Here is a 25,758-nt window from a genome sequence, read left to right as displayed (position 1 = left end):
TGACCTCAATTCTGTTTTTTTGACTGGCCAAATACTGACAACATAGTGGCGTTCATAAAAATGTATCGAAAATTGAATTTGCTCGCCATTTGTTAATTCTTGAATGAAATGTAGAAAATTTTAAGTAAAAAGAAAAAAAAAATAATGCGTCGGGTATCTTTTTTTTTAAAGATAGTACCTGTTAAAGTTCAAATTAAAGCAGAGTGTAATAAAGGACTAAGGAAAAAAAAATAAAGATGTATAATCTTTTATTGTGACTGAGTTAGCAAACATAACACTGGTAGTAACAAGCAAAAAAAATCTAATATTAACAATAGACAACCTAAAATTATTCTACACAAATTTGTTCTATCTTTAGAGTTTATATTTCATGTAAATACAAAGCAGAGATATGAATGCTTTCAAGTAATTCACCTTTTTAACAAGTTGTACATTAAGATTTCAGCAATTTCTTTATTGTTCTCAAATTTTATATTTTAAACATAGATTAATTATTCTTCATAAATCTTTAGCTTTCATGAAAAAAAGCAGAAAATCAAAAATAGGGTATATGTAATATCAGGATTATTACCTGTAGTGAAATATAAACTACCTGATTTTGATATTTATAGTGGGTTTTGACAACATTCTAAATTATAAATGCTTCACAACACTTATTGGTTAAGAACGGCTGACATAATGATTGTACCAATAAGCACCATATTAATGATAAAATGAAGAACACACTGGAATGATAAAACATCAACAAAAATATCACATTCTAATCACAACCACTAATACTTAAACATTGAAGCAGAATTTATCTTTCATTTCTGTGGTTGTATAATCTGTAATGATATATTATATTGCAATATGTCTAAAATTAGATAAATTTCATGTCTAACAACCTTTATGCACACAAGAAAAATTGCAACATATTTTTCATGTGTGTTTCATATGTTTAGGACCACCAAGAAAAACATGAAAAACATGTTTTCAAATCAAATACAAATATATGATAATCTTTCATTATAAAATTAATAGATAAACAAATGTTTCCCAGTAGTATATTTTCACCTGGATCAGGGCAGAAGTTCTAATGTGCAAACATAGAAATATTTCCATACTGGTCCCAAACATGTTTCCATGTTTTAAAACATATGCTGCAATTTTTCCAGAGTACCAGTAATAAAAAAAATTCTCAAACTGAAACATGATTTTGGGGGTTATTTAAAACACGTCACATTTAACCTTGAAGTTGTATACAAACATAAATACTGTACATAATAAAAAAATATAGAAAAAAATACCAGCTTGGGAATTCATGCACAAGATTATTTCATGTTTTTATTAATTACAAAGTCAGTCATTGTTGATAATTTCTGTAAATGATTTGAAAAGTTCAAGATATGCTTATAAGCAGTATCTATGGTTCTTTCTGTTCAACTTTTACAATTTGTGTCAACCTTAATTAATCTTAAATACAACCTTTTACTATAAAAACAGAAAAAAATAAAAGCATAGAATACAGGTTATAAATTTTCCGAGGTAATCATTAGTGAAATAATCATCTTATGACATAATTATTGTACTTTTTTCACTGTTATTTATTTTCACAGTATCGTTTTCACCTATTTCATGAGTATTCATTCCACTGTATTGCTGTTTAAGACCCACCATTGATTCAATAAAATATTACCATATTTTTCATTACAAGTTTTTCAATGTACAGTCAAAAGATTATTTACACACATTTGCTAATCCTCTAGTTGAAAGACTTCAATCGTGATACTTGGTTAAGTAAAATAATGGTTCAAATTGTCACTTAGTGTACTACAAGTCGCAAAATATAAAATCTTCTGATTGAATTGATATCACTGATCAATTGTTTATTATGTAGTTGTATGGGTTGGTTTAATAAACATAACTTGTCAAGTACATTTGTAATTTGTTCTTTTGAAATTTTTGAAAATCATGAAAAATAAATATTCCAAGAAAAAAGTACAATTACAATACATTTGTTTACATAAAAAATCATTAGCTGTACACATTCTACAGTGGTAAGGTGGTACACAAAGATCTCTATTTAAAGGAGATTCACACAAACATTTGCTGTGTATGACTTTAATCACTGTCCAGCAGTTATTGCACTTGTCAAAAATAAATTTTCACATGTATATCAGATCTTGATGAATATGAATGGTATATCAGTAAAAACATTGGAATGGTCTTTCAAGCACATCAAAAGCAGAATACATTAAATTGTACAGGAATGTGTTATTAAGCAGAATATAGAGGTATATATCACAACTATATACATATTAAAACGCTACATGTAGCACAGTTATGTATTGGAATACATGTATATTTAGTACTTATAAACTGCAGATCTACAGTAAAAACAATCATAATTTATTTAGTGTTTTATAATCACAATAAAATATAACTTACAAAGTAAATTGTTAAATGTATATTTCTATAAAAAATGAGTTAAATTCATGCAAGGAATTTTGTCTTAATACTTTTAAATAGTTGAAATGTGTATTGCTATCTTTGTTTAGAATTCAATCAAGTATACCTCTTGTAAGGCTCATTCACATGTCACAACAAAGTCAGAAAAAAATGTTAATTAAAATCACACCCTACAAAAATTACAACCTTAAGACTAGAAACAAATATCTTGTAACTAAAATGAATTGCAAGATTTATAAGAAACTTCACTACTCCAAAGTGATAAAAAGGGAGAAAGTCAGTGATACACAGAAAGACTTGCTAGAAAGTCACTGATATAAAGAAAGACTTGGCCAATGCTGTTTATAACAAATCTTGTTCTGCATACCAAACATTTGATTCTATACAATGAATAAATCAACAAAATTACAAAAATAGAGAATTCTTTGGCAATTAAGGACCTGGTTTTGATTAAGTCTATCACACTGGAGACTGTATATACAACTCTGCTACCTTATAACAAAACTGGTATTGGTCCTACAATAAAATCATCCACAAATAAATTAGATATCAAGTATAGAGTCAGTAACTGTAATACAATTATATCATATGTTATTTTGGGACTGTATATCTGCATTTAGACTGAAGTATTATTTTCAAATCTATTGTACAATGTACACATGTATTGTTAGTGAAATATACTAAGTAATGTTACTGATTATTTTAAACATACATTACATATTCATGTATGTTGTTGTCATCTTAAGATGCATTATGCTACGGGTTCTATTCATACAGTATTCGAGGCACCAATAGTTTACACAGGCCAGCCAAATAAAAAAAATGTAAAATTTCATTGATAAACAAAACTATGATGCTATCAAGAAATAAAAAAAATCAACAATCAAAGAAACTAATAAATTCCCAAAACCATGAATATTTATATCCACCAATGGATTTTTTATCTTATTTCCACAGATGATGACCTGTGGGTCAACCTTATCATGGATGTGTTAAGCCACACTATAACATATCAACTGAGGTCTTACCTTATCCTCTATAAATTGAGGTCTTACCTTATCCTCTATTAATTGAGGTCTTACCTTATCCTCTATAAATTGAGGTCTAACTGTACGTATCGTTTTGACAGTTTGGAAGACGTCTACCTCCTGGTCCATTTCTATTCTCTCTAACAACAGACTTATGGCACACATCAACCCACTTCTACTGGCACCATTCCTGAAAATAATTTTATATTTCTCATGACTAACAGCCTTACATCTTTATATCACCATGACAACATAGCAGTCACTGCATTTACTCAATGATTTTATAATAAAGTATTTTTTAGTGAAAATCACCAACTGTAATAACATCAGCTTTTACTAACTTAGAAAGAAACTGTAAGAAACTGTAGAAAAAAAATGCTGTCGTTCAACAAGGTTTGTTTATGAACACATACATGCAGTGAACAGTGATTGGTCCTCTTCCACTACGGCTTGTCCAATCATCTATCTTGGTAAGTAGGTCAATCAGTGAATCAGCTGTTGATGGAATGTTTTTGTCTCCCCAGTTAAACTCAAACTGCTTTACAGCCCGATCTTCACTCTAGAAATATAGATCATAGAATATTAAGATTGCGTCAAATTGTGGTCCTTTTAGCATGAAGACAATTTTTGGGTGCTTGTTAAAACAAACACTTGTTTTTCTTATTAAGAGTTGGAAGATAACAAAAATGATGCATCGTTACCAAAATTTTAAGGAATCATCCAGAATGTTATTCCATCAAAACACATGTAATAACAGTAAAAAGCTTTTTCAGTCTTCTTCTCAATAAATTGTTCCCAAGTACGAAGCTTGGACAAAGTTTTGTCAAAAATCTGAATACTGTATACATGACTGGATTAAGTATATTGAAAACCCCTAAAAAAAACTTTCCTTCCAATCAACCTTAATTTAATTTTTCATCCGTTTAACTCAGATGTTAACTACACAGCATACATATTAAAATATGTGTAAACACAAGACTTTAAATCATACAGGTCAAGAAGTTAGCAGTCTGCACCAAGTTTTATACAATGCAATTTTTATTCTCTCCTGACCCCTTATTCCTGAACATTTTGGCCACATCTCCCAATAACATTACAACCTTTTCCTTTGGTAGTAAGGAATCTTCTGTTTAAGTTTTATACAGCCTAAGTTAGCACACAGAAATCAGAGTTGAGGGAGAAGGTTTGTTTGTTTGTTTGATGGGGTTTAACTTCCGAGCAGCAGTATTTCAGCTATATTCAGACAATGAGGAAGATAACAACAGGGTTATACCATTAGCATTATTCTATGTGGTCATATAATATATACTCAAGTGCACCATCTTTTATAATTTGTGTTACCTTGATTTTATTGCTAAGTTTAAATATTCTTTCTGTGATGTTCTTTGATTCAGTGGAAGACAACAGCTCTATACTGAGAGGATCATAGGATACTGTATAGCCGTGTTCTTCTGGCCAATATAAGGCACATGTCTGAAAAAACATTACCGTAGAACGCTATATAGCCATGTTCTTCTGGTCAATATAAAGCACATGTCTAAAAAAACATTACCGTAGAACGCTATATAGCCATGTTCTTCTGGTCAATATAAAGCACATGTCTAAAAAAACATTACCGTAGAACGCTATATAGCCATGTTCTTCTGGTCAATATAAAGCACATGTCTAAAAAAACATTACCGTAGAACGCTATATAGCCATGTTCTTCTGGTCAATATAAAGCACATGTCTAAAAAAACATTACCGTAGAACGCTATATAGCCATGTTCTTCTAGTCAATATAACGCATATGTCTGAGAAAAAAACATTATCATAGAACACTCTTGCCAATATAAGGCACATGTCTGAAAAAAAAAACAACATTATCATGGGACACTATTGCCATGTTCTTCTGGTCAATATAAAGCACATGTCTAAAAAAACATTACCGTAGAACGCTATATAGCCATGTTCTTCTGGTCAATATAAAGCACATGTCTAAAAAAACATTACCGTAGAACGCTATATAGCCATGTTCTTCTAGTCAATATAACGCATATGTCTGAGAAAAAAACATTATCATAGAACGCTCTTGCCAATATAAGGCACATGTCTGAAAAAAAAACAACATTATCATGGGACACTATTGCCATGTTCTTCTGGACAATATAAGGCACATGTCTGAGGAAAAATAATTAATCATAGAATACAGTGTAGTGATGTTGCTCTGATATATATATACATGCCTTAAGAAATATTGACCAGGTACAATACAGACAATGTATCATATTTTTTTCTGAATACAAAAGAGCAAAAATCCACCTTGATATTCTTTATCCTTCCTATCAGATCACCTCAGCAAAAGCTGGCCCCTTTTGGCCATGACATACCTTGTCATTCCTATCAAAGTCATTCAGCATAATGACAGTGTTGGAATTATAATCATATAACATCCTCCAGAAATCTGCTACTGTTGTGGGTAATGGCATCTGTGTTACAATAAATCTATCTCTGTGAGTGTAACCCTGCAATTATACAATATCATAACTTCACCCGAAAAAAACAATTATCTTGGTGAGTGTATCCCTGAAATAATCCAAAACTATAACTTACCAAAAAAAACACATGATATTGAATCACTTGATATTTTAAAAAAAGTTAAAAAAATTGAAATTTTATCACTGAAATTTTTTTCAAAAGCTTGCATGGTTAGAAAATGCTGGTATGTACTTACAGGTAGGAACACAGCATTGATGTAATCATTTGACCCCTCAACTTGTGTGTACAGGTGTGGTCTGTATCGGTCAGCTAATACAATACAAAATTTATTACATCATATGATCCAAATATTGAAGTTTGTCTCATTATATCAGAGATGATTTATGAGGTCTACAAAGCGGAAATTGGCAAAATCTGAAGTAAATATACAGTAAAAAAGAATCATAGTGGTGAAATCCGGATTTGATACAGCAGAATTCCACTAAAAAGTGGAAAAAAAAATCATGTCTGTTATATAATGAAGAAAACTAGTCAACATGCAAATACTTCACTTCTAAAAAATACCTATCCTTGAAAGTCTAAATGAATAAAATTCATTGAGCCTCAGATGGACAAAGGAATCAGCCATCTTTTTTTTTCAATGCAAGATAAACCTTTGATAAAATTAATAAAGTAATATTTTCTTTGGATTTCAAATATAATCAATGAAACAGCTTTGCCATAATATACCAAATTCTTATGTTCGCTATGATGCATTTTTCTTGCAATGCATGCTTGTCATTATATACATGTATCAACTGATGTAGAACTAAATACATGTAAAAATTATAAAACATTAGGTACTACTTACCAGGCAGAACATTTTTCACCCTGTTTTTATTTATATTGTCAGGTGCTAGTGCTGCTTTAAACTCAGTATTCTCTATGTTAGGTAATAATTTCTGTGCAATCTAAAATAAAAAAATACCAAAGTCTACAGTAGGTTGTATTATTAAATAGTAAAAACAAACATATGTGAACTATCAGACAATGACTGAAAATGTTTAAATACACAAATATTTCACTGTTTTGTGTATTTTACAAAATAAATAATGTGTTTTAATACAATCATTAAAATACTTAATTTTTGTAAATACATACAACAAATATTCTATTTCTATTGGCTAATTTATTGGTCAGAGGCGTGCCATATCACAGAGGTACAGCTGTAGACCAGTATGGAACAATTGTACCTTTATTGATTAACCATTCCAATATGTCAGATTGTTAAGACTAAAACGACATATTGGGACCGATATTTTGTTGCATTCGTGTATTTTACCATTTTTTACTACAAGGACAACATTTATCTATCTAAAGCTTATATTCTGCCAATAATACCTCATACTGTTTATCCAATGCTGACAGAGTAAAGCCTGATTTAGGTATGCACATTTCTTGATATCGAGATTCAAACCCTTTGACAGGAATGGTAGTGTCCCCTGCTAGTATAGCTTCTAACAATGCATCATACATAAACATGTATTGCTCCTGTAATAAGAAATTACTATCAACAATAATTGACAATCTCTTTATTATTGAAGATTTTGTAACAAAAAAGGTTATACATGTACTAAAAACATCTTAAATTGATAATTTAATTGATTTATAACAAACTCTCTCATTGGTTGATTCTCTGAGGAAACCAGGTTTTTTTATTTAACTTTGTTTAATACTATGACATTATTAATATTGAATAGTCTACACTCCACAATTTAAACAAAATAATGTTTTGATAATGAATCAAATCCATTATAAATTAAATCATAATGAATGTTACAAAATAAACTGTTCAAAAATTGAAAACATTCCTTCAATATTTTAAGATGTGTCCTCTAAGAGATCAAACTATAAAATATTGCTGCTATTAACTCTTATATCTGTTTTGAAAATATGTAAAAGTGAGACAGTAGGAGAAATGTGTCAAACCCTAATTTAAAGTCTTACCCATGTCTGTATCATATTGGTTCTATTAGATCTCATCAGCTGGGCACATCTGAGTACATCTACCAGACCTTCAGCATTAGCCTGTTCTATACCATAGTCCAGACCTATATAGGTACCAGATCTCCCAATCCCAGCACTAAAAAAACAACGATAAATGTCAATAGATCTTCCAAATCCAGCACTACTAAGTAATCATTAATATCAATAGATTTTCCAAGCCCAGCACTACAAAATAACGATTAATGTCAATAGATTTTCCCATCCCAGCACAACAAAATAACGATTAATGTCAAAAGATCTTCCCATCCCAGCACAACAAAATAACGATTAATGTAAATAGATCTTTCCATCCCAGCACAACAAAATAACGATTAATGTCAACAGATCTTCCCATCCCAGCACAACAAAATAATGATTAATGTCAACAGATCTTCCCATCCCAGCACAACAAAATAATGATTAATGTCAACAGATCTTCCCATCCCAGCACAACAAAATAATGATTAATGTCAACAGATCTTCCCATCCCAGCACAACAAAATAACCATTAATGTCAACAGATCTTCCCATCCCAGCACAACAAAATAACCATTAATGTCAACAGATCTTCCCATCCCAGCACAACAAAATAACCATTAATGTCAACAGATCTTCCCATCCCAGCACAACAAAATAACCATTAATGTCAACAGATCTTCCCATCCCAGCACAACAAAATAACCATTAATGTCAACAGATCTTCCCATCCCAGCACAACAAAATAACCATTAATGTAAATAGATCTTCCAATCCCAGCACAACAAAATAACCATTAATGCCAATAGATCTTCCCATCCCAGCACAACAAAATAACCATTAATGTCAACAGATCTTCCCATCCCAGAACTACGGAATAACCTTTAATGTAAATTATATGGGAAATAATAGAGCAATTTTATAGAAGTCTATTTTGTATTCTATAGCATGTGAAATTTTCAGGAAATATTGTAAAATTCTGACATGAAATCGTCATAACCTCTTCCATGTAACTTTACATGTTGATCAATTAACTGAAATACGCATAGTACATTTGATTACACTTCTCTGTTATCTTAAATGAACTTATTAAAAATTATAGAAAATTAGAGATATCTATTAGACATTTTTTAAACAAGCTTCAGTATTATATAGCTTCAAGAATCGTCAATATTTAATACCATTTCTATTTTGTATTTGTTTATGTGATAGTCAGGACATGTGCATTACCACCTGAAAAAGGGTATTTCAGGGAAATATAGAAGAAAAATAGTATGAACAAAAAGAACAAAACTACAATGTACATGGACTATTCATTTTATGACAGTATAAAATAATAATTCATCCAATGCCAGAATAACAAATTATTTTTTAACAGTAATTGATGCCTTACATTCTTTGGTTATTTGCAGTTAATAAGTCATAAAGCAAAAAATCTACTGTATTACAGATTCCCCTCAAACAATATTTCAACTACATATCAGTATGGGTAAATAGCAGCATACCTGCAGTGTACAACAATGGGTGCTGTACTCTCCTTGTTGTAGGAGTCTACTTTATGTTTGAAACACAGGAGAGGTGTAGAAGAGATGAGTGTACCATGATCAGACCAGCTGGTGAAATGGAACTGTTTTACTTCTCTACTCTGACCATTCTGTAATATGTACAGCAATCAGCATAGTTCAAAGTTTAAATCATTAGACACAAAATTCATATAAATGAATTCTACACCACACCAAAAATGAAATCTTGGAGAAGTTTTACAAATATAGTTCACTGATAGTTAAAGATAACTCTAACAAGTTCTTAACATAATATTTATAGCATTTATTTTGCAATTTGTACAAATATACTATAACAGATCTGTTAATGGACATTTTCACAGTATCAGCAACTAAGCCTGAAACACCATTATTATAGACTTTTTTATTCAAGCCTTTACAACTTTGTATGATATCATATTTACATGAAAAGAGATTTTAGTGTAATCCTTGCATCATTCTGAATCCTTAACATGTTATCAATATAACTTACATTAGTAATCTTTAAAGTCCTGATAGTGAAGTTTGTGTACACTGTAGTTTTAATCATTTCCACTGTTACTGTCCCATATGTTAGTGATCCTTCCTCTGGCCAGTATTGTTCACATTTAGTCTGCAAATAAGGTTATGCACATTAAACTTATACAACCTGCAATAAGGCATAGAGCTACTACTATGTAAAAGCTAAACACTTCTGAACAAAGCTATTTCATACTTTTATTCACCATTATTCATTGGACTCGAAACTCTTTTGAATTTAATTTAATTGTGTACTTAGTTGTCTACATTTGCTTGAGGTAGAGGAGCTACCTCATATTTTGCGCCAGTCCCAAGTGAGGAACCTCTAGCCTTTGTTAATCTTGTGTTATTTTGGAGTTAAAATATGTTTATGGTTTAGTGTGACATTGATCTGGTATATTTGTTGTTTCAGGGGCCAGGCCAAGGTAGAGTCCTGGCATGGGAAATTTCTCAGCATTTATTGAAGGCCCATAGACTGCATAAATCTATCTTTGCCAGTTATCACTATCTCTCAATTAAGACTCAGTGAAATCACTTTACTTTTACAAATAATTACGTAGGGTGTTCTTTACTTACTTTGCAAGCTTCCATTAGATTAGTAAGCATGACAATTTTACAACATTGTTTTTGCCAAATCATTCTCCAGAAATCACGGAACATAACCTTCATTGGACCTGCAAAAAACATATATCACTTCGTCTCACATTTGAATAAAAAAAATGTAACACATGGTAACAATAATTCAAAGATTAGTCAAAGAAACTTATAAATTAGATGGAATTACCATAGAATCTTTTGACAAGTTTTATAAGCACAAGACAAGCAGGTTTAAAGTGTACTAGGAATTTTTTCATGAATGCAATCAAATGGTTTAAGAAAAAAAGTAGTAATTTGTGAACATTTTCCTGTGTAAATGGTCAAACTTGAACTCATCTGGTAATTACAGTGAATATTTTCAGGTTTATTTTAATTTTTTAAAACACTACCTTGTGAGGCTATGTATGCATTCTTCTTCTTGTATCCCTGTAAAACATTTGTTGAATTTGTTAAATAGACATTTGATTTTTAAAAAGTAAAAAAATAAAAACTAGTACTGCATTGGATACCTACACAGATGTTCCCCAAACATTCCCATTGTCAAAGGAGCTCCCAAAATCAGTGTCTACAGTTCTATGATATGTTTCATATTTCATAATTATAATTTTGGAATTAAGGCCATTTCTTAAATTTCAACGTGGCCTACCAGATATCCTTATGGTGACCTATTTTTAAACCAAATATATATCTCTGATTTTTTTCCTATATTTTATGTTTTTCATTCATTTTTTAATGACGACCATGTTTGAAAATTCAGATTGCCATTGCACATCACATCTGCACATGGTGACCTATTTTTACACCAATCCATAGGGCTGTTTTGTTTTTAGATGATACATGGACAAAAGTATATGGAAAAGAAGAATAACAAGTAACAGAATAAAAAACAAAATGTTGCCCCACTTCATTTCAGGTACATAATAAGGTTTCTCTATGTTTTAACACCATTTGAGAAATTCAATGTAAGTATCGAACACTGTAAACATAGAAACTTTGAGGCATTTAACTGGTTTAAGCCACTACGTTATCATCCTATATCGATAATAAAATCATAACAGATCTCCCATTGTAGAACTTACATCAATATAATTAGCATTTATGTAGTCTGAGTTGGGTTCAGAAGCAATTGGTGTCAAAACAACTCTAGAATGGTCATCTGAAATATAGAACATTAAAGTATAAATATCTTTCAAAAAAATAAATATAAATTTAGATTTCTTTCAAAACTTGAAACTTATCTTTCATACCAAACTTTTTTCACATGATAAAATATTCTTTTAATTTTAGTACATTTAAGTAGACCAAGGAAGATGTCTTGCATTTAAAAGCTTTTCTGATAAAGAAAACTGACACATTATAGTGGATTCCGCTTAATTGCATAGCCTATTTGCCAGTAAAAATTATGCAAATAACCGGGCTATTTTTATAACCGAAATTACGATTTTACCGGAAGTGTGAGTTCAGGTAAGACGACTGTACTGAGGATCAACCAGGGATATCACTGTTCAACATTTCTGATCTGGTATTTAATTGTTATAGACTTTCTCAATGTATTGCTCTTTTATCAATAAATAATAATATATATTGTGTTTGTCTTGTTTATTGACCTTCTTTACGTTGTGTGTATTTATAAGTAAAACCACGTGTTTCTCATCTATAAATAGTCAAGTAATTTCCTGACCTTTCTTTGAAAGAAAATCCCATATTTCAAATTTCAGCCAGGATTCAGTGTAATATTCATCAATGTTTGTAGTTTCTGGGCTTTTGAAATGGTCTGTGCGTTTTTATTCCTCTGTTCAATCACCATTGTACACTGATAGTTGTGTATTATACGTGTCATTGACCTCTTGACCTCGATATATTCCTATGAAGTGTGGATAGTATGGGGCACCTTAGGGTAGTTGAATTTCATTAGACATTGTACTGAATGAAAGATGACTTTTAATTTTCGGTTGATATTTATGCCTAGTAACCCAAGCTCACTAAAAACTGTTCAGCTCATTAAAGAAAATTAAATTTACATTGATAATCATTTGTAGTTGGAAGAATTTAAATAGGGACAAAAAATACCCCAAGCCGCATCATAAGGTGATGTTTGGCATGTTGTCAGAAGTCATTGTTCACCTAGGTGCTTGTTTATTTTAATGTAATTAGAAATCATTTAAATTGTCTTCTATGTCCATTATGTTTTTAATCCATTATTAACAGCTCCTGATTGATGATAATCTAGTTTTTACAACAATAAATATGACTGACATATTTATTACCTGAAGGCTTAAAATAGAATTTGGGAAAACCTGTCTTTACCTGGATGAGGAAAATTCTCTATGCAATAAACCAAAAGGCACCTGCAAGGCCTATGCAAATAAGCGATTTTTTCCCTAATAGAATAATAGGAAATGGTTTTGTGCAGGAGAAAATTATGCTAATAACCGAAATATGCAATAAAGTGATATGCGATTAAGTGGAGTCGACTGTATTAGCGTTCATAAATTGATAAATAACTAAAAATTAAAGTAAACTTGTAATGAAATATAAACTTTCATCACAAGATGGTACAATGGTATATTTTACACCACTACTACAGATATATACATGCTATAATATTGCCATATCTATTCTTAGGTCTGTTCTCTGGTTTCTTAGCAGCTTCATGTAATGCCAACATGCCCAAGGGCAATTCCTGTAAAAAGACAATCATCTTAAACTAGCTATAACATTAATGACATGTATGCTTCAAAATTAATATATTATAGAAATCTCTAGAAGGCATTGCACTTCCAAGCTATCTACATGACAAGCCCTTATGGCTATAAATTTAGATTGGCAGTATCTCCCTATGCAAGTACCATTACATAAATTGGCTTGCTTCAAGCACCTCTATATATTAATATGAACAAGGCCAAAAAAACATAAAAAGGCATTATGCATAGATAGGCAGAAGGACAGATGAACAGAGACAATGAATCCTAATCCCTAACAAATTTTTCAGGAGGGGTTTGATTGTTATATATAAACAAAAAATTCCGGAAAGTGAAATTACATGTACACCTACACCGCCAAACATAATTCAATATACAAACCTCAAATTCCTTTTTGAAGCCAGTGCACTCATTCAATTTATTTTTCCTGATGTACTCAAGTAATTCTGGGACCTGTACAGGACTACTTTGTTTCTTAGTATTAACATTGGCATAGATGGGTTCATTAACATTAATGTCATAACCATTGCCAACAACTTCAGGATCATCTGCAAAATTTCACATGGACTGCATTAATATCATAAAATGCATTTTCAAAGCTTTTATAAAATTGGCCAACTACCATACCAATAAATCACTTAGAATGCTGTTATAGATAATTATTACAATAATCATATTCACAAGATTAATTGTTCTCTCTACGGACCATTTCAATGTGAATAATACCATTGAGTAGGTTTAACCTACAGATTTTACCTTAAACTACAAATTAAAGTGACATTTGTATTAGCAGTACAAAATAATCGCTTTAATGGAGGAAGTTGGATCAAGCTTTTTTTAATTTTCTTATTGTACTGAAACCCATTCAATTCAAGATTTTTTTAATTAAAAAAAGTGAAATGTCATGTAACCAAGATACCTTTCTCTTGAATGAGATGATCTGTTTCTTTAGACGAGACCTCTTCTTTTTCTTGAGTGATGGAATCATCTGTCTTGCAAGTATCATTTAACTTAAGAATCTGTTGAAACTTGCCACGTCTCCTGTAAGAAACATATAAAGATTAAAAGTTTTTTTTCATCCTAAAAAACAAAACTATTACTGTCCCATTTATTATTGCAGGTGAAGGGTCAATTCAACTGCAATGTAAACATAGGATACCTGCTGTCTCAAATCACAACAATTGATTTGCTCCAATTTTATGACTGATGAACTTTTGAGTAGATAATTGACACCTGTGGCCTGGCTAATCTGACCATCATTACTGTTTTATTACAATTAGATAAATGTAAAAAAATAAGTATCATTGTCCAAGCCATAGATGATAATTAGTAAAATACTAGCTTGTGAATCTGCACCAGTTCTTGTTTACAGTTTATGTTTGTCGGTGAAATTAATTATTGAATCTGACAACTTTTAAATTAAATATTGTTGATAACATTTATCGGTCTAGGGTTAAGGAAACTGAATGTCTATGTAAAGTCAGACACCTATAATACCTGGGATAATAGCATTAATTTTGCTCTTATTACCATCTACCATTACACCAATATATATCTAAATTTTTGCATACATTAGATTTAGGTTTGTTTAATTTCGGCACTTTTAAGCAAGGTGCCAAAAAACCGAAATAAATCTACGATAAAAATATCCCAGTTTATGGTAGGGTTATGCTAACATAACAAAATTTTGTCCTGGTTATAAACAATGTAAGAAGCAACCACATCATTTTCTTGGAAGTAATAAATACGTAAAATTGAAATGCATCCTTACATACTTTGTTACCACGAAAAGTGCCCTTCGAACCAAGAAATTAACTAGAATGGCCTTTATCATAATTCTCTGAATAAACACTGATAATTTCACTGCCATCAGCATAAATTTGTATCTCTCAACAGTAAAAGTTCACTCCACTGTGTCTCAACCAAAAAAAATCTGGGGTAATATTATTTCAATTTAACTTCTTTCAAATCTTTTATCTATACAAAGATTGTTTAACTAACAGAATTATTAAATGTATATCTGAATGTTTGCAAAAGAAAGCTAAAGACATGTCAAATGATGCGTCCACTTTGTTGGGTGGAGACATTGTGACTCCACCACCACAGTGTATAGTAGAGAGGACTTACCAGAGGATAAATCCAATAACCATCAAAACCAACACCATGATAATAATTATTGATACTATAACTGCACTGCTTCCTGCACTACTGGTCTCCTCAGGAGCAAAGATTGTTACTGAAAATGTAGTACAAATTTACTTATGTGTTTTAAAAGCAGATAAAAAACATATTTATACAAATATTTCATACATTTACAATTGATGTCTGAGAATGCAAACATTCCACTTTATTGAATTTAGTTGACATTTTTTTTACTTCTGTATGTAAATACATGCACAATACTCCTAATCCAAGCCATGTACACAGTGTTATATTCATACTTACTAGATTTACATAAATCACCAGAATACCCTGTTAAGCATAGACCACCAGGACATTGACCTGTCACTCTGTCACATGTCTCATTATGAGAACATCTACCACAATCTAAGGAACAGTTCTGTCCATAGAAACCATGATCACAAGCTGTCATTAGAAATAAAACATTGCCTACAAGCTGAAACAACAGACATTATCTATATGCAGATAATTATTTCAAACTGTATTTTTGTATCTGTAAAATTGTTTCTCTTTTTCATCAAACAAAAAAACATTGCATTTTGAATTCAATTTTGAAGAAAACATATCTATTAGAAATAAAATTAATATAATCAGTCTTTGAACTTAACATGTAAGTTCATTAAACATATTGATTTCTACAGATTCTGTACCTTACATTACTAGGTTTTGTAGGGAAGACTAAAACTGATGTGTCAGGGAAAAAAATTTTACACCTTTTTTATCCAAAAAAAGGCTACAAATAAATTCTCCTGACCAAAACAATAATTTTTTTTTAAAGTATTGGATAAATGGAGATAACTTACGATCATGACAATCAGAACCTGTCCATCCAGGGTCACACTGATCTGGACAGGTGCCATCAACAAAATTACAGGGAACACCATCTTTACAGTTACCACATCTCTGAGAACAGTTGTATCCATAGTATTGAGATTTACATTCTGAAAAAGACAAATAGGTTTTGTAAAAGAGACAGAGGACATCAATGGTAATGTCATATCCATAACACTTATTATGCTGACAAAGAAATTTGATTTGTTACAAGTCTTTTCTTGGTTGCTTCTACATATGTATTTCATAAACTAATTTGGTACTGTTATGTCACAAATATTGATTGGACTGCAGTTTATGATTCAACTAACCCTTAACTTAATATCATTTAAATAAAGGATAATTTCTTTAACTGAACTAGATTGAAATTGAAAGGATTATTCTTCATTTTGCCAAGTTATGCTAACCTAACGATTGAAATCCAACAATATGTCCTCATACATGTTCACATCATAATATCAAACCATTCATTTAAATTTTCATCAAAATATCTTGAGTGGTTAAGGATGAGTTACACGAAATGTGGACAGAGGAGGAAGAGATAGACAGACAGGATGATTCCTAAATAACCTTCAAACTTTTATTCACAAAGGGTATAAAATGTCACGGATTTCACTGGACTTCAATGATGCTGGTGCTAAAATAACAATAAAATGTTTTAGGGTAGGCACACAAAAAATGGATAAGAATGGTAATAAGAAACAGACATACAATTTTTTTGCCTTATAATAATTTTAAAAACAATCATTTACACATGTTATAAAAAACTTGTTTATTTCTCTGTTACTTACTATCATTACAATATGTTCCAGTATATCCATCTTTACAGCCTTTTGGACATTTCCCTGTCAGAGTATTACATGGCTGGCTGTATCTACACTGACCACATTTACCAGAACAATTCTCCCCATACTCTCCATTTAAACATTCTGTAAAAAGGAACAATTTTCTTTGCTTATATTCTGTGAAATGGTTACTACCAAACATAACATTTTAAGCTAAACAGCTTGTCTATTTCATTGTATTTATTAGTTGGGTCAATATTTAAGACAAATCATTAGATGAATATTGTATTCTGAGCCTATACAAAATTCATCTACAAAAGAATATCACTCCTTTCTATAGTTTATGTTAGAGTTAAAACTGAATGATTACAGTACTATTACAGAGCTTCATGGAGCACAGCATGTCGAACACTGATGGTCAAGTATGGAAACAAAGCTAGTTTTTGACACACTTAAGATTAAGGACTTACAGTTAATTATGGACACAACAACAACTTTGGACACAATACAACACAAAATTTAAAATTTGAACAAAAATCTTCGAAATTCCAACCAAAAATAAATAAGATTTTCTAGGGTGTGGCCCCTTTGACCCCTTATAACTCAAAAACTGTAAGAGATATCTGAAATCTGACTGAAAAGCACAGGCAGGAATTTTCATAAGGAATCCAATAAAATAAATTTGAAATTGGACGAACAATAAAAAAGTTCATTTTTTTTTATCCTTTTAACTCCAAAACGGTTAATGATTAGCCTATCCTGTAAATGAAAACTTTCAAAAGGAACAGATTGGCATCTGAATCATGAAAATCAGATCAACAATAAGCTTTCCCTATCAATTCTAATGATAACACCCATTTTCTCACTTTTAGCCTGTTATTTCCAAAGGACCCCAATTGTGAGTTTTTCCTTTCCATACAGACCTCAATATTACCTTGATTACAATATTTTGGTGTGTATAATGCACATATCTTTACATATAAATAATTTCCAGAGCATGGAGATGTGTAAAATGCATCAATATATAAGGTTTGGCCTAGAAATAAAAGATTTTTATAAGAGAAAAAAGATTGCGTAATGTAAACAAACAAACAGGAAGTGAAATGTTACTGAAAAATCCAGTTCAAATGTCTTAATAACATGTCTCAGACAGAGGTTGTACAATATTTTTTTCTTCTAAAACAGGGTTAGAGATTAAAATGAAACCAAAAAACCCAAAAGTAACTAAGTCGTGTTTTGTAAAACCCTCCTTATCTAATGTTTTTACAGCTGAAAATGATTATTTTGAAAGTTAAATTGTTTCTAACAATTTTCTTTCTTCAAAGTTTTAAAATGAAAAATTACATAATGTCCAATTTTTTATTTTATTTTTTATAAGCCATTTCATACATCCTGTGTCAAATTTATCATGCTTCGAAATTAAAATTATCCAAATTATGTACATGTAACTAAGTTTAATGTTTAAGTGTTGTAAGTGTGAATAGAAGTTTCTTTCCTTCACATCTATGTAGAAAGTACTTGATCAAAGTAAATAAACTGACCGATCAATTGCAAAATATCAATCTTATGCCTTACAAAATTCTACTGCAATCTATGTCTAAAAAACTTTTTTTCACAAGTTTTGACCTTCAAAATTGCAATGTGCACAATACATAAATGTGCAGTATACACACTAAAATACGGTATAGAGTTTTCCTTTCCAACCATCCCCCATCTGGTTACCTTGATTACAGAGTTTTCCTTTCCATCCAGCCCCCCTCTGGTTACCTTGATTACAGAGTTTTCCTTTCTATGCAGCCCCCTCTTGTTACCTTGATTACAGAGTTTTCCTTTCCATCCAGCCTGACATCCACCTTCACAGTACCCTGTTTCATGGTCACATGGTCTCTGTTTACAATGACCACACTTCTCAGCACAATCAGGTCCATATTTACCAGCCTGACATTCTACCGACAGATAAGTTCAAATTTGCATAAATGGATAAGTAACATTAAAGAATTGTCATCTAGACACAATGAAACATCTTGTGAAAATAGATTATAATACATTTATTTGTTTATTTCAACCTTTAGCTATAGTAAATTTACAGAAGCCTTTTTCAGGTAGCCAACAGATAGCTACAATTTGGTCAACAGGATATTGATAAATATAAATGGAATCTCAACAGTCTATTTCCCTAGTATCAGTAAGTAAGAAAGTAGTTGTAAGTAATGACATCAACCTTGAAAAAAGTATTGTGATATTATGATGATATAACTATTTGTAGGTTTAAACTGGACTGGAGCTGGCATGTCAGTTAACTGCTAGTAGTCCTTTGTTTGTACATTTGTGTAACTATTATAATCGGTTTCTTTATTTCTGTTTTAACAGGGGACTCAGACCTTTTAGAAGTGATTTTTAGGTTTGTGACTGTGTAATATTTTTTCCACAGTGGCCAAATTTTAAAGGGGGAGGGTTGTGATCACGCCAAAGTACTTTGACCTTGCCACATATTTGCACATGACCCAAGACAGAAATTTCTGGCATTTGTATGCTTTGTTTCTTACTCACTTGATGTTTATTTTTTTTTTTGGAGTCTATGACAGCAACTATTTTGCTGTACCTGTGTATAATGTTGTTTTGGGAACAGCTACATACTACCCTGTCGTATGAGGTTTTCCTTATTCTTTATTTAAGAACAATGGGTGGCCTTGAGCTGACATTTTCCATCCTGGTAGGCTTGTTGTCTTTTTGACATACTCATCATATCAATTCTCTTTATATTGTGATGTCAAAACGAATAACAAATTTTACACTTGAGACATTTTATGAAATTGATCACTGGCGATACAAAGGGAGCAATCGTTTCTACATACTTTTCTGACAAGCAGGTCCAATCCATCCGTCATAACACTGATCACATTTCCCAGTCTGCTTATCACATGGTTTTAGGTCCTTGCAATGGCATTCATTCCTGCAATTGTCTCCATATAAACCATTAATACAACCTATCAAATTAAATTAAAAATGTCTTGAACTCAACAATTTAACAGTGTGTATAACAATCACATTCTATACCCATCAATTTCAGATAAAGTGTTAAATGTCTTCACTTTTTCATCTTTTTGTTTGACAGGGAAGCAGAAGCTTCAAATTTCAGTTTTGGGAATATAACACCTCAAAATTCCCTGAATTCCCCTATAGCTATTTCACGTGACAGTATTCTTAATTATATGATAAAAACCAACTAATACTCACTGCCTTCAGTTAAATCACAAAGTTCTTCTTTCAAGGTATCTATGTCAACTATACACCAAGGTGAAGGATTTGTTTTGCTTGGAACATCAGGGTTTCTACATACAGCTCCAGGAATCTTTCTATCAGCAAACATATCTCCATTTAAGCCCAAGAATTCTTTTATTACACTATTATTCCATGATTTACAGGGTGTGAATGACCTTGTTACATTCATAGTACCCATATAGTGCTTTCCTTGTGGATCATAAATGAAAATGTTAGCTGAAATGGTAAAAAACATAGTGTAGATGTCTTAAAGATGCAAAAAGGCTTGTTCTTTAGTCCAGGAAATATTGGTCAAATACTGTAAAATAGCATGCACTATACAGCATCTCTGACAGAAATTGGGTTAGGCCAAAAAATATTTATATGTCTGTTTCCTGTATCTACACTATTTTTTTGCCTCTACCCTAAACAAATTTTAGTCCAGATTGTTTTACTATTAGCTCAATGTAAAATGTTTTTGAACATTTAAAATAAAATAATTTCCCTAATACATGTACCTTCCTTTATCCTTTACATAATACTTGAAACCAATTTATTTTCGCTTATTTCACAATAAACCACTGAGAATATGTTGCTTCAATATGGAATACATGTTAGGTAAATTATATTTAACATCAGTGAATACGCATGTGCACAAGTCAACAATAAGCTCTGTAGACATTTTTAACCCATGAAAAGATTAACGACCATTTGGTTATGTGAGCTAATTGCATAACCACAAAGCTTTAGGGGGAGCAAATGTACTTATACAAATGCACTTCACCTGTACCTCAGGAACATCGCTAACACTTTGGTTTGCAAATTCTGTAAAATGGTTTACATGGGTGAGAACTATCAGAGGTTGGGTGATTGTTTTGTAGAACACAAACAAAGCATCATCAATGGAAAGAAATGTCTAGTTGGTGAACATTTTCTGGATGCAAACCACAGTGATGATGATATGAAAGTAACTGTCAATTTGGAAATATATTCAGGCGAAAAACAATGAAAGTTCCAAGAACAGACTATCATCAGCTTTCTTGGTACTGCAAACTCCTTTGGAATGACTGTCAAAACCCACATTATTTAGTCACCATACCCCAGTTTTCAACTGCTTTTCGTAAGCTCACTTACAATTATATATTTTTTTTCATCTTGAACTTGACACATCTTCACAATGATCAAGATTAATTTTGAAGGGCACCTTGTCTCTGTGGTATTGGTTGACACTTGTCAGTTTTCTCATCAATACTTTTTGCTCCTGATGAAGACTGTAAGGCCGAAAACTTTGGCCCATATTCTTTATTTTTTAACATTTTATTTACATTTTATTTGTATGTAGTTCCTTTTCAGCTTTTAAACGTGGCTATTGTCCATTTATTCATTATTCTTATTTATGTTTAATTTGAGCCACTTCACAACATATCTTATTTTCATATTATTTTTACCTTGTAAGACAGCCCTTTTCTGAACACCTGAGGCAAACTGAAAGAGGCACATAGGTAGGCCCAAGATAACATGGTGGCATACACTTGTATAGGAAATGAAAAAACTTAACCACTCATGGTGAATCTTACAGATGGTCAAAGACAAGCAGAAGTGAAGTACATTTGATGCCGCTCAATATGCACATTCTGCATACATTGTTAAGGCAGTAAATAATCATGTGGCTAAGTTACATTTTTGAATTGGAACTAGTAGTACGAAAATATATGTAGTATATGATATATGTGTCACTTTTCTACAAAGTTATTTAGTACTGATTGAACTGATAGTTGTACTGATTTCACTCACAGACAGATCTACTTAGATCCCAGGGTATCTTTTCAATATCTTTTCTTTTTGTTTTAATAAACTTAAAATCCATGTGTTAATTAAGCAGTGATCACCATAAACTTACCCAAGAGGCAATGACGTCCATAATAATGTGGCTTACAACCATCTGGACATTCTCCTGTTACTGGATTACAATTATCATTGTTTTTACATCCACACTGAAATTGACATTTAAACCCAAATGTTCCTAATGGGCAATCTGCATCTGTAACACAAACAAGAAAAAATTCACATATTTACAGCTGTCTAGCAAGCTACTTTCTGACTTGATGCCATCTTGACCTCTAGCATCTGACAAGTCACTGCAAATGTGTATCATGCTTAATATATGTTATAGAATATTTTAGGGTTTTCATTTATATGAAAGAAGTTAACCAAGTTACAACGTGAATTAGTGTAGCCAATGTTTTTAAGTTGATAAGATATGGCTTCGTGCTATCAGTGAATGCACCCTCCTTAGTAACTTAATATCCTGTGATTAGTGTCTAACTTCCAAACTTTCACTGACATCTTCGCATACAAAAATTTATCCTTGGCAAATTTACAAAAAATTTTGATAAAGGCATCCACAGATATGCCTTAACAATCCTCAAAATGAATGTTTTTTGACATATTGCTGAAATGTGATCTTCATAGTCACATGATAAACTTTTTGTTTGAGGGTACATTCCAAACAAAAATACATGAAAAATTGAAGTTAATAATGCTATGAACTCTGTCCAAGGCAACAAATGGAATCAACAAATCAACTGACACCATGATTTTACAAGATTTAGAAGCATTCCTCAGTGGTAATAGCTCCATTTTGGAAACATGCATCTTCAAGAATTGAAATTGGTAACTGTTATGCAATTACAAAACTTTTTACTGATATCCCGAACAGTGCATCTGGTATTTGTACTATATGTGAAAGGCGGTTTGATAACATCTTTGTACATGCATGCTGTAACTGTGCTGGAACTGAATTTTCACAAAATATATGGTGGGACATCACAATGGAACATTTCACCATCAAATTATTTGTTGAGCTAAACATGTATGACAGCTATACCAAGTACTCTTGGGCAAAAAACCACTTACCCAAGATATTGATGTGCACAGCTTCTCCAATTTTTGTAATTTACAAGTCATTAAATGTTTGGCAGAATTTAATAGACTGAAAAGATAACATTGTTGTGCTGATGCATGAACTACATCCGGTAGTTCTTAGGTTGATACAGGTCTTTTTATTGCATTTTTCCTTCTTGACTTTTTTGATTGGCATCAGTGATGTATCCATATAGTTTATATTTTTGTACTGATGTGTTTGTATTCTTTTTCCCTCTTCTTTCTATCTTGACATGTATAATTAATTGCATGTATCTAATATTTAAATATAAAATCTCTGTATTAGAGGAAATACATGTACATGTAAAGAGTGAATATGTAATGGTAATTCAATTGTTAATATAAAAGTCTTGTTTTACAAACCAAAGCGTGCAACTTTGAGTTTGTTAATCAGAAATACCTAATCAAAATGCTGAAAACCAAAAGTAAAGTTCATTTAAACTGTTTTTGCATAGGATTTCCGGGATTGCTTGATTTTTCTCATCTGGTAGATCATTTGTTTTTCTTCAATTTAGTCATCTTATCATGTGTTAGGGTAAGGACACCATTAAAAATGCCTTAAATGGTTAATTTTTCACTATAATTCTGCAGATTTCAAAGACGGAGTGGTTTACAATATGGCACTCGGAAGTGAGAGGTTGAGGTAAGGAGGAATTAAAACCCCTTACATGAACATTGAATATGAATGAGTAGTGAGTCAGTGACGGAGCACAAAATAGGACTCTACTGTAGGGTTAAATATTGAAGAGTTGACATAAAATTCATAAAGTCATAAGAAAAATAAGATCTGGTGAGCTTTTGACCTACTGCAATTTACAGGGGTTTCATTAACTTAATGCAATGCAGGTACCTTTCGTTTTGTAGGAGGTACTTTTTATCATTTTCCATAACAAAAATGTATGAAATTTTAAAATTCAGGAGGTACCTTCCAGTAGCTTAGGAGGGTATAAGTACCTGGTACCGCCACTTAATGAAAGGCCTGAAATTTGATCGTTGCTACTTCGCAATTAGATCAAACATATCTTGTGAATGATAGAACAAAAAACCTAGTAATAAATATTCAAGAAGGAAAACTACGACCAAAGAAAACGAAAATATAAACAGATGATGGTATCGCATTTCAGTGCAACACTCCCAGAAATAATGTGGATGAAATTAACAATCAATATTAATCTAACGTAACTGGACTATTTGTATTTAATATTATTCAATATTTACTGAAAACATGAGCAAGTGCTAAAAGTAATTTACCAATTAAAATGGCGCAAGTAAACAAAATCAAAATAAAAACTAAAAAATTCCCATTTTCAGCCATTGTTTTCCATTTCTCAGTCAAGGGCCGAAATTTGTCAAGCTTTTTCTAAACGTACCATGCTAGAGTCGTACCAAGCTTAAATTAAAAACTTATTTAATTATTGCTATATTACAGGTCTATGTTTTTGCCTATGCGTTTGAAGAATGTTTGGTAAAATGTATTGAAATGTAGAAAGAATAATGTGCTGTTCCCAGTAGACTGTACAAAATTTTTAAATAATTCATACTATTCAAAATTTAGTTAATTCTAAATTAGTTTGTGTTGATGAACTGAAAGCACACTGTAGATATTACTGTTATGGACTGTATTAAAATAGACAATATATTAAAACAAAATTGACACTCTACTCTTGTGGTACAAAAATATAAATTTCAGGACCCATCCCCCATCATTTCCTCCCACTTTTACCTTTATAAATGACCAGTCCCGAAGAGATTGGAATTCCGTTCCTCCATACCGGCTTGCCAGACAACCTCTAGCATTGCTGGAGTAGGCTATCGACATATACTCGATGGTTTAATGTTATAAATATTTACTTTTTGTTTGTCAAGCGGGGTGCAACTACCGATGTAGTTTTCTTTTATTTAGATGATATTTTAAAGTCGTCGAACATATCGTATGATATTTTTTTTATCGTCGGTAGTTGTCTCTATGGCTTTTACAACCTCCATTTCATTACAAAAAAACAACAAACAACAAATATTTATTGTACAACCATTAAAAACAATGGGTTTGAAAAACAAATCATCACGAATCAATGCAAGTTATTACATTAATAATAAGACATCTTTTTTGACAAATGTTGAAAATTTAGGTATTAATATTTCATATCACTACTCATCAAATATAAGTACTTTTCTTTTCACTAAAGCTGTGGTAACGTCTTGACTTTAGTACATTTAACACGATATTTCTATCTTTTTAGTATTTCTAGCAAATTATTAGGAAACCTTTAATATGCATATGGTACCTTTATGTGATTAATCCTATAACTCACTATACATTCAGTAGATAAATAACGAAATAGTTACCAGTATGTCTAAGTATATACGACCTTACCTTCTTGTCCAAATAATTATACACTAGGTGTCTTTACAAACCTTGTTTCCATTGTCTTATTAGTTT

The 25,758-nt window shown here is 31.4% G+C and overlaps 1 protein-coding gene across 2 annotated transcripts; it reads right to left on the bottom strand.

The window, feature by feature from the left end:
• Positions 1 to 231: 231 nt before the first annotated feature.
• Positions 232 to 24,692, bottom strand: LOC148630103 (receptor-type tyrosine-protein phosphatase epsilon-like). Of its 2 annotated transcripts, XM_088560822.1 has the most exons (26): positions 24,570 to 24,692; positions 22,276 to 22,416; positions 20,352 to 20,612; positions 19,970 to 20,101; positions 18,926 to 19,060; positions 17,121 to 17,258; positions 16,302 to 16,439; positions 15,763 to 15,903; positions 15,445 to 15,553; positions 14,237 to 14,358; positions 13,699 to 13,865; positions 13,211 to 13,298; positions 11,695 to 11,771; positions 11,005 to 11,041; positions 10,595 to 10,692; positions 9,993 to 10,112; positions 9,464 to 9,612; positions 7,944 to 8,079; positions 7,338 to 7,487; positions 6,808 to 6,907; positions 6,193 to 6,266; positions 5,849 to 5,983; positions 4,821 to 4,952; positions 3,893 to 4,038; positions 3,534 to 3,669; positions 232 to 2,967 (listed from the first exon to the last, which is right to left on the bottom strand). In XM_088560822.1, exons 1-26 carry the CDS (start codon positions 24,631 to 24,633, stop codon positions 2,911 to 2,913), a joined length of 3,183 nt encoding a protein of 1,060 aa, XP_088416948.1. In that variant the 5' UTR covers positions 24,634 to 24,692; the 3' UTR covers positions 232 to 2,910. The 2 variants fall into 2 exon arrangements, with proteins under 2 accessions (XP_088416948.1, XP_088416956.1); XM_088560830.1 differs by lacking the exons at positions 232 to 2,967; positions 3,534 to 3,669; positions 3,893 to 4,038; positions 4,821 to 4,952 and adding an exon at positions 5,577 to 5,639.
• Positions 24,693 to 25,758: the final 1,066 nt, after the last annotated feature.

This window comes from Perna viridis, chromosome 1 (genome assembly GCF_037379345.1).
Source record: "Perna viridis isolate PV_CMFRI_1.1 ecotype Kerala chromosome 1, ASM3737934v1, whole genome shotgun sequence".
Lineage (NCBI taxonomy): Eukaryota > Metazoa > Mollusca > Bivalvia > Mytilida > Mytilidae > Perna > Perna viridis.
The sequence above is the reverse complement of the archived record's forward strand: the minus strand, read 5'-3'. Positions and strand labels throughout refer to the sequence as shown.

Excerpts from the sequence above, each read along its gene's own strand:
- LOC148630103 (XM_088560822.1), bottom strand. The coding sequence starts at position 24,633 with ATGGCTGAAAATGGGAATTTTTTAGTTTTTATTTTGATTTTGTTTACT. Across the intron at positions 11,772-13,210 it reads ATATGGCAATATTATAGCAT|ATGACCATTCTAGAGTTGTT; the intron begins GTATATATCTGT and ends TCTATATTTCAG. Across the intron at positions 6,908-7,337 it reads CATTGGATAAACAGTATGAG|ATTGCACAGAAATTATTACC; the intron begins GTATTATTGGCA and ends TTTTTATTTTAG.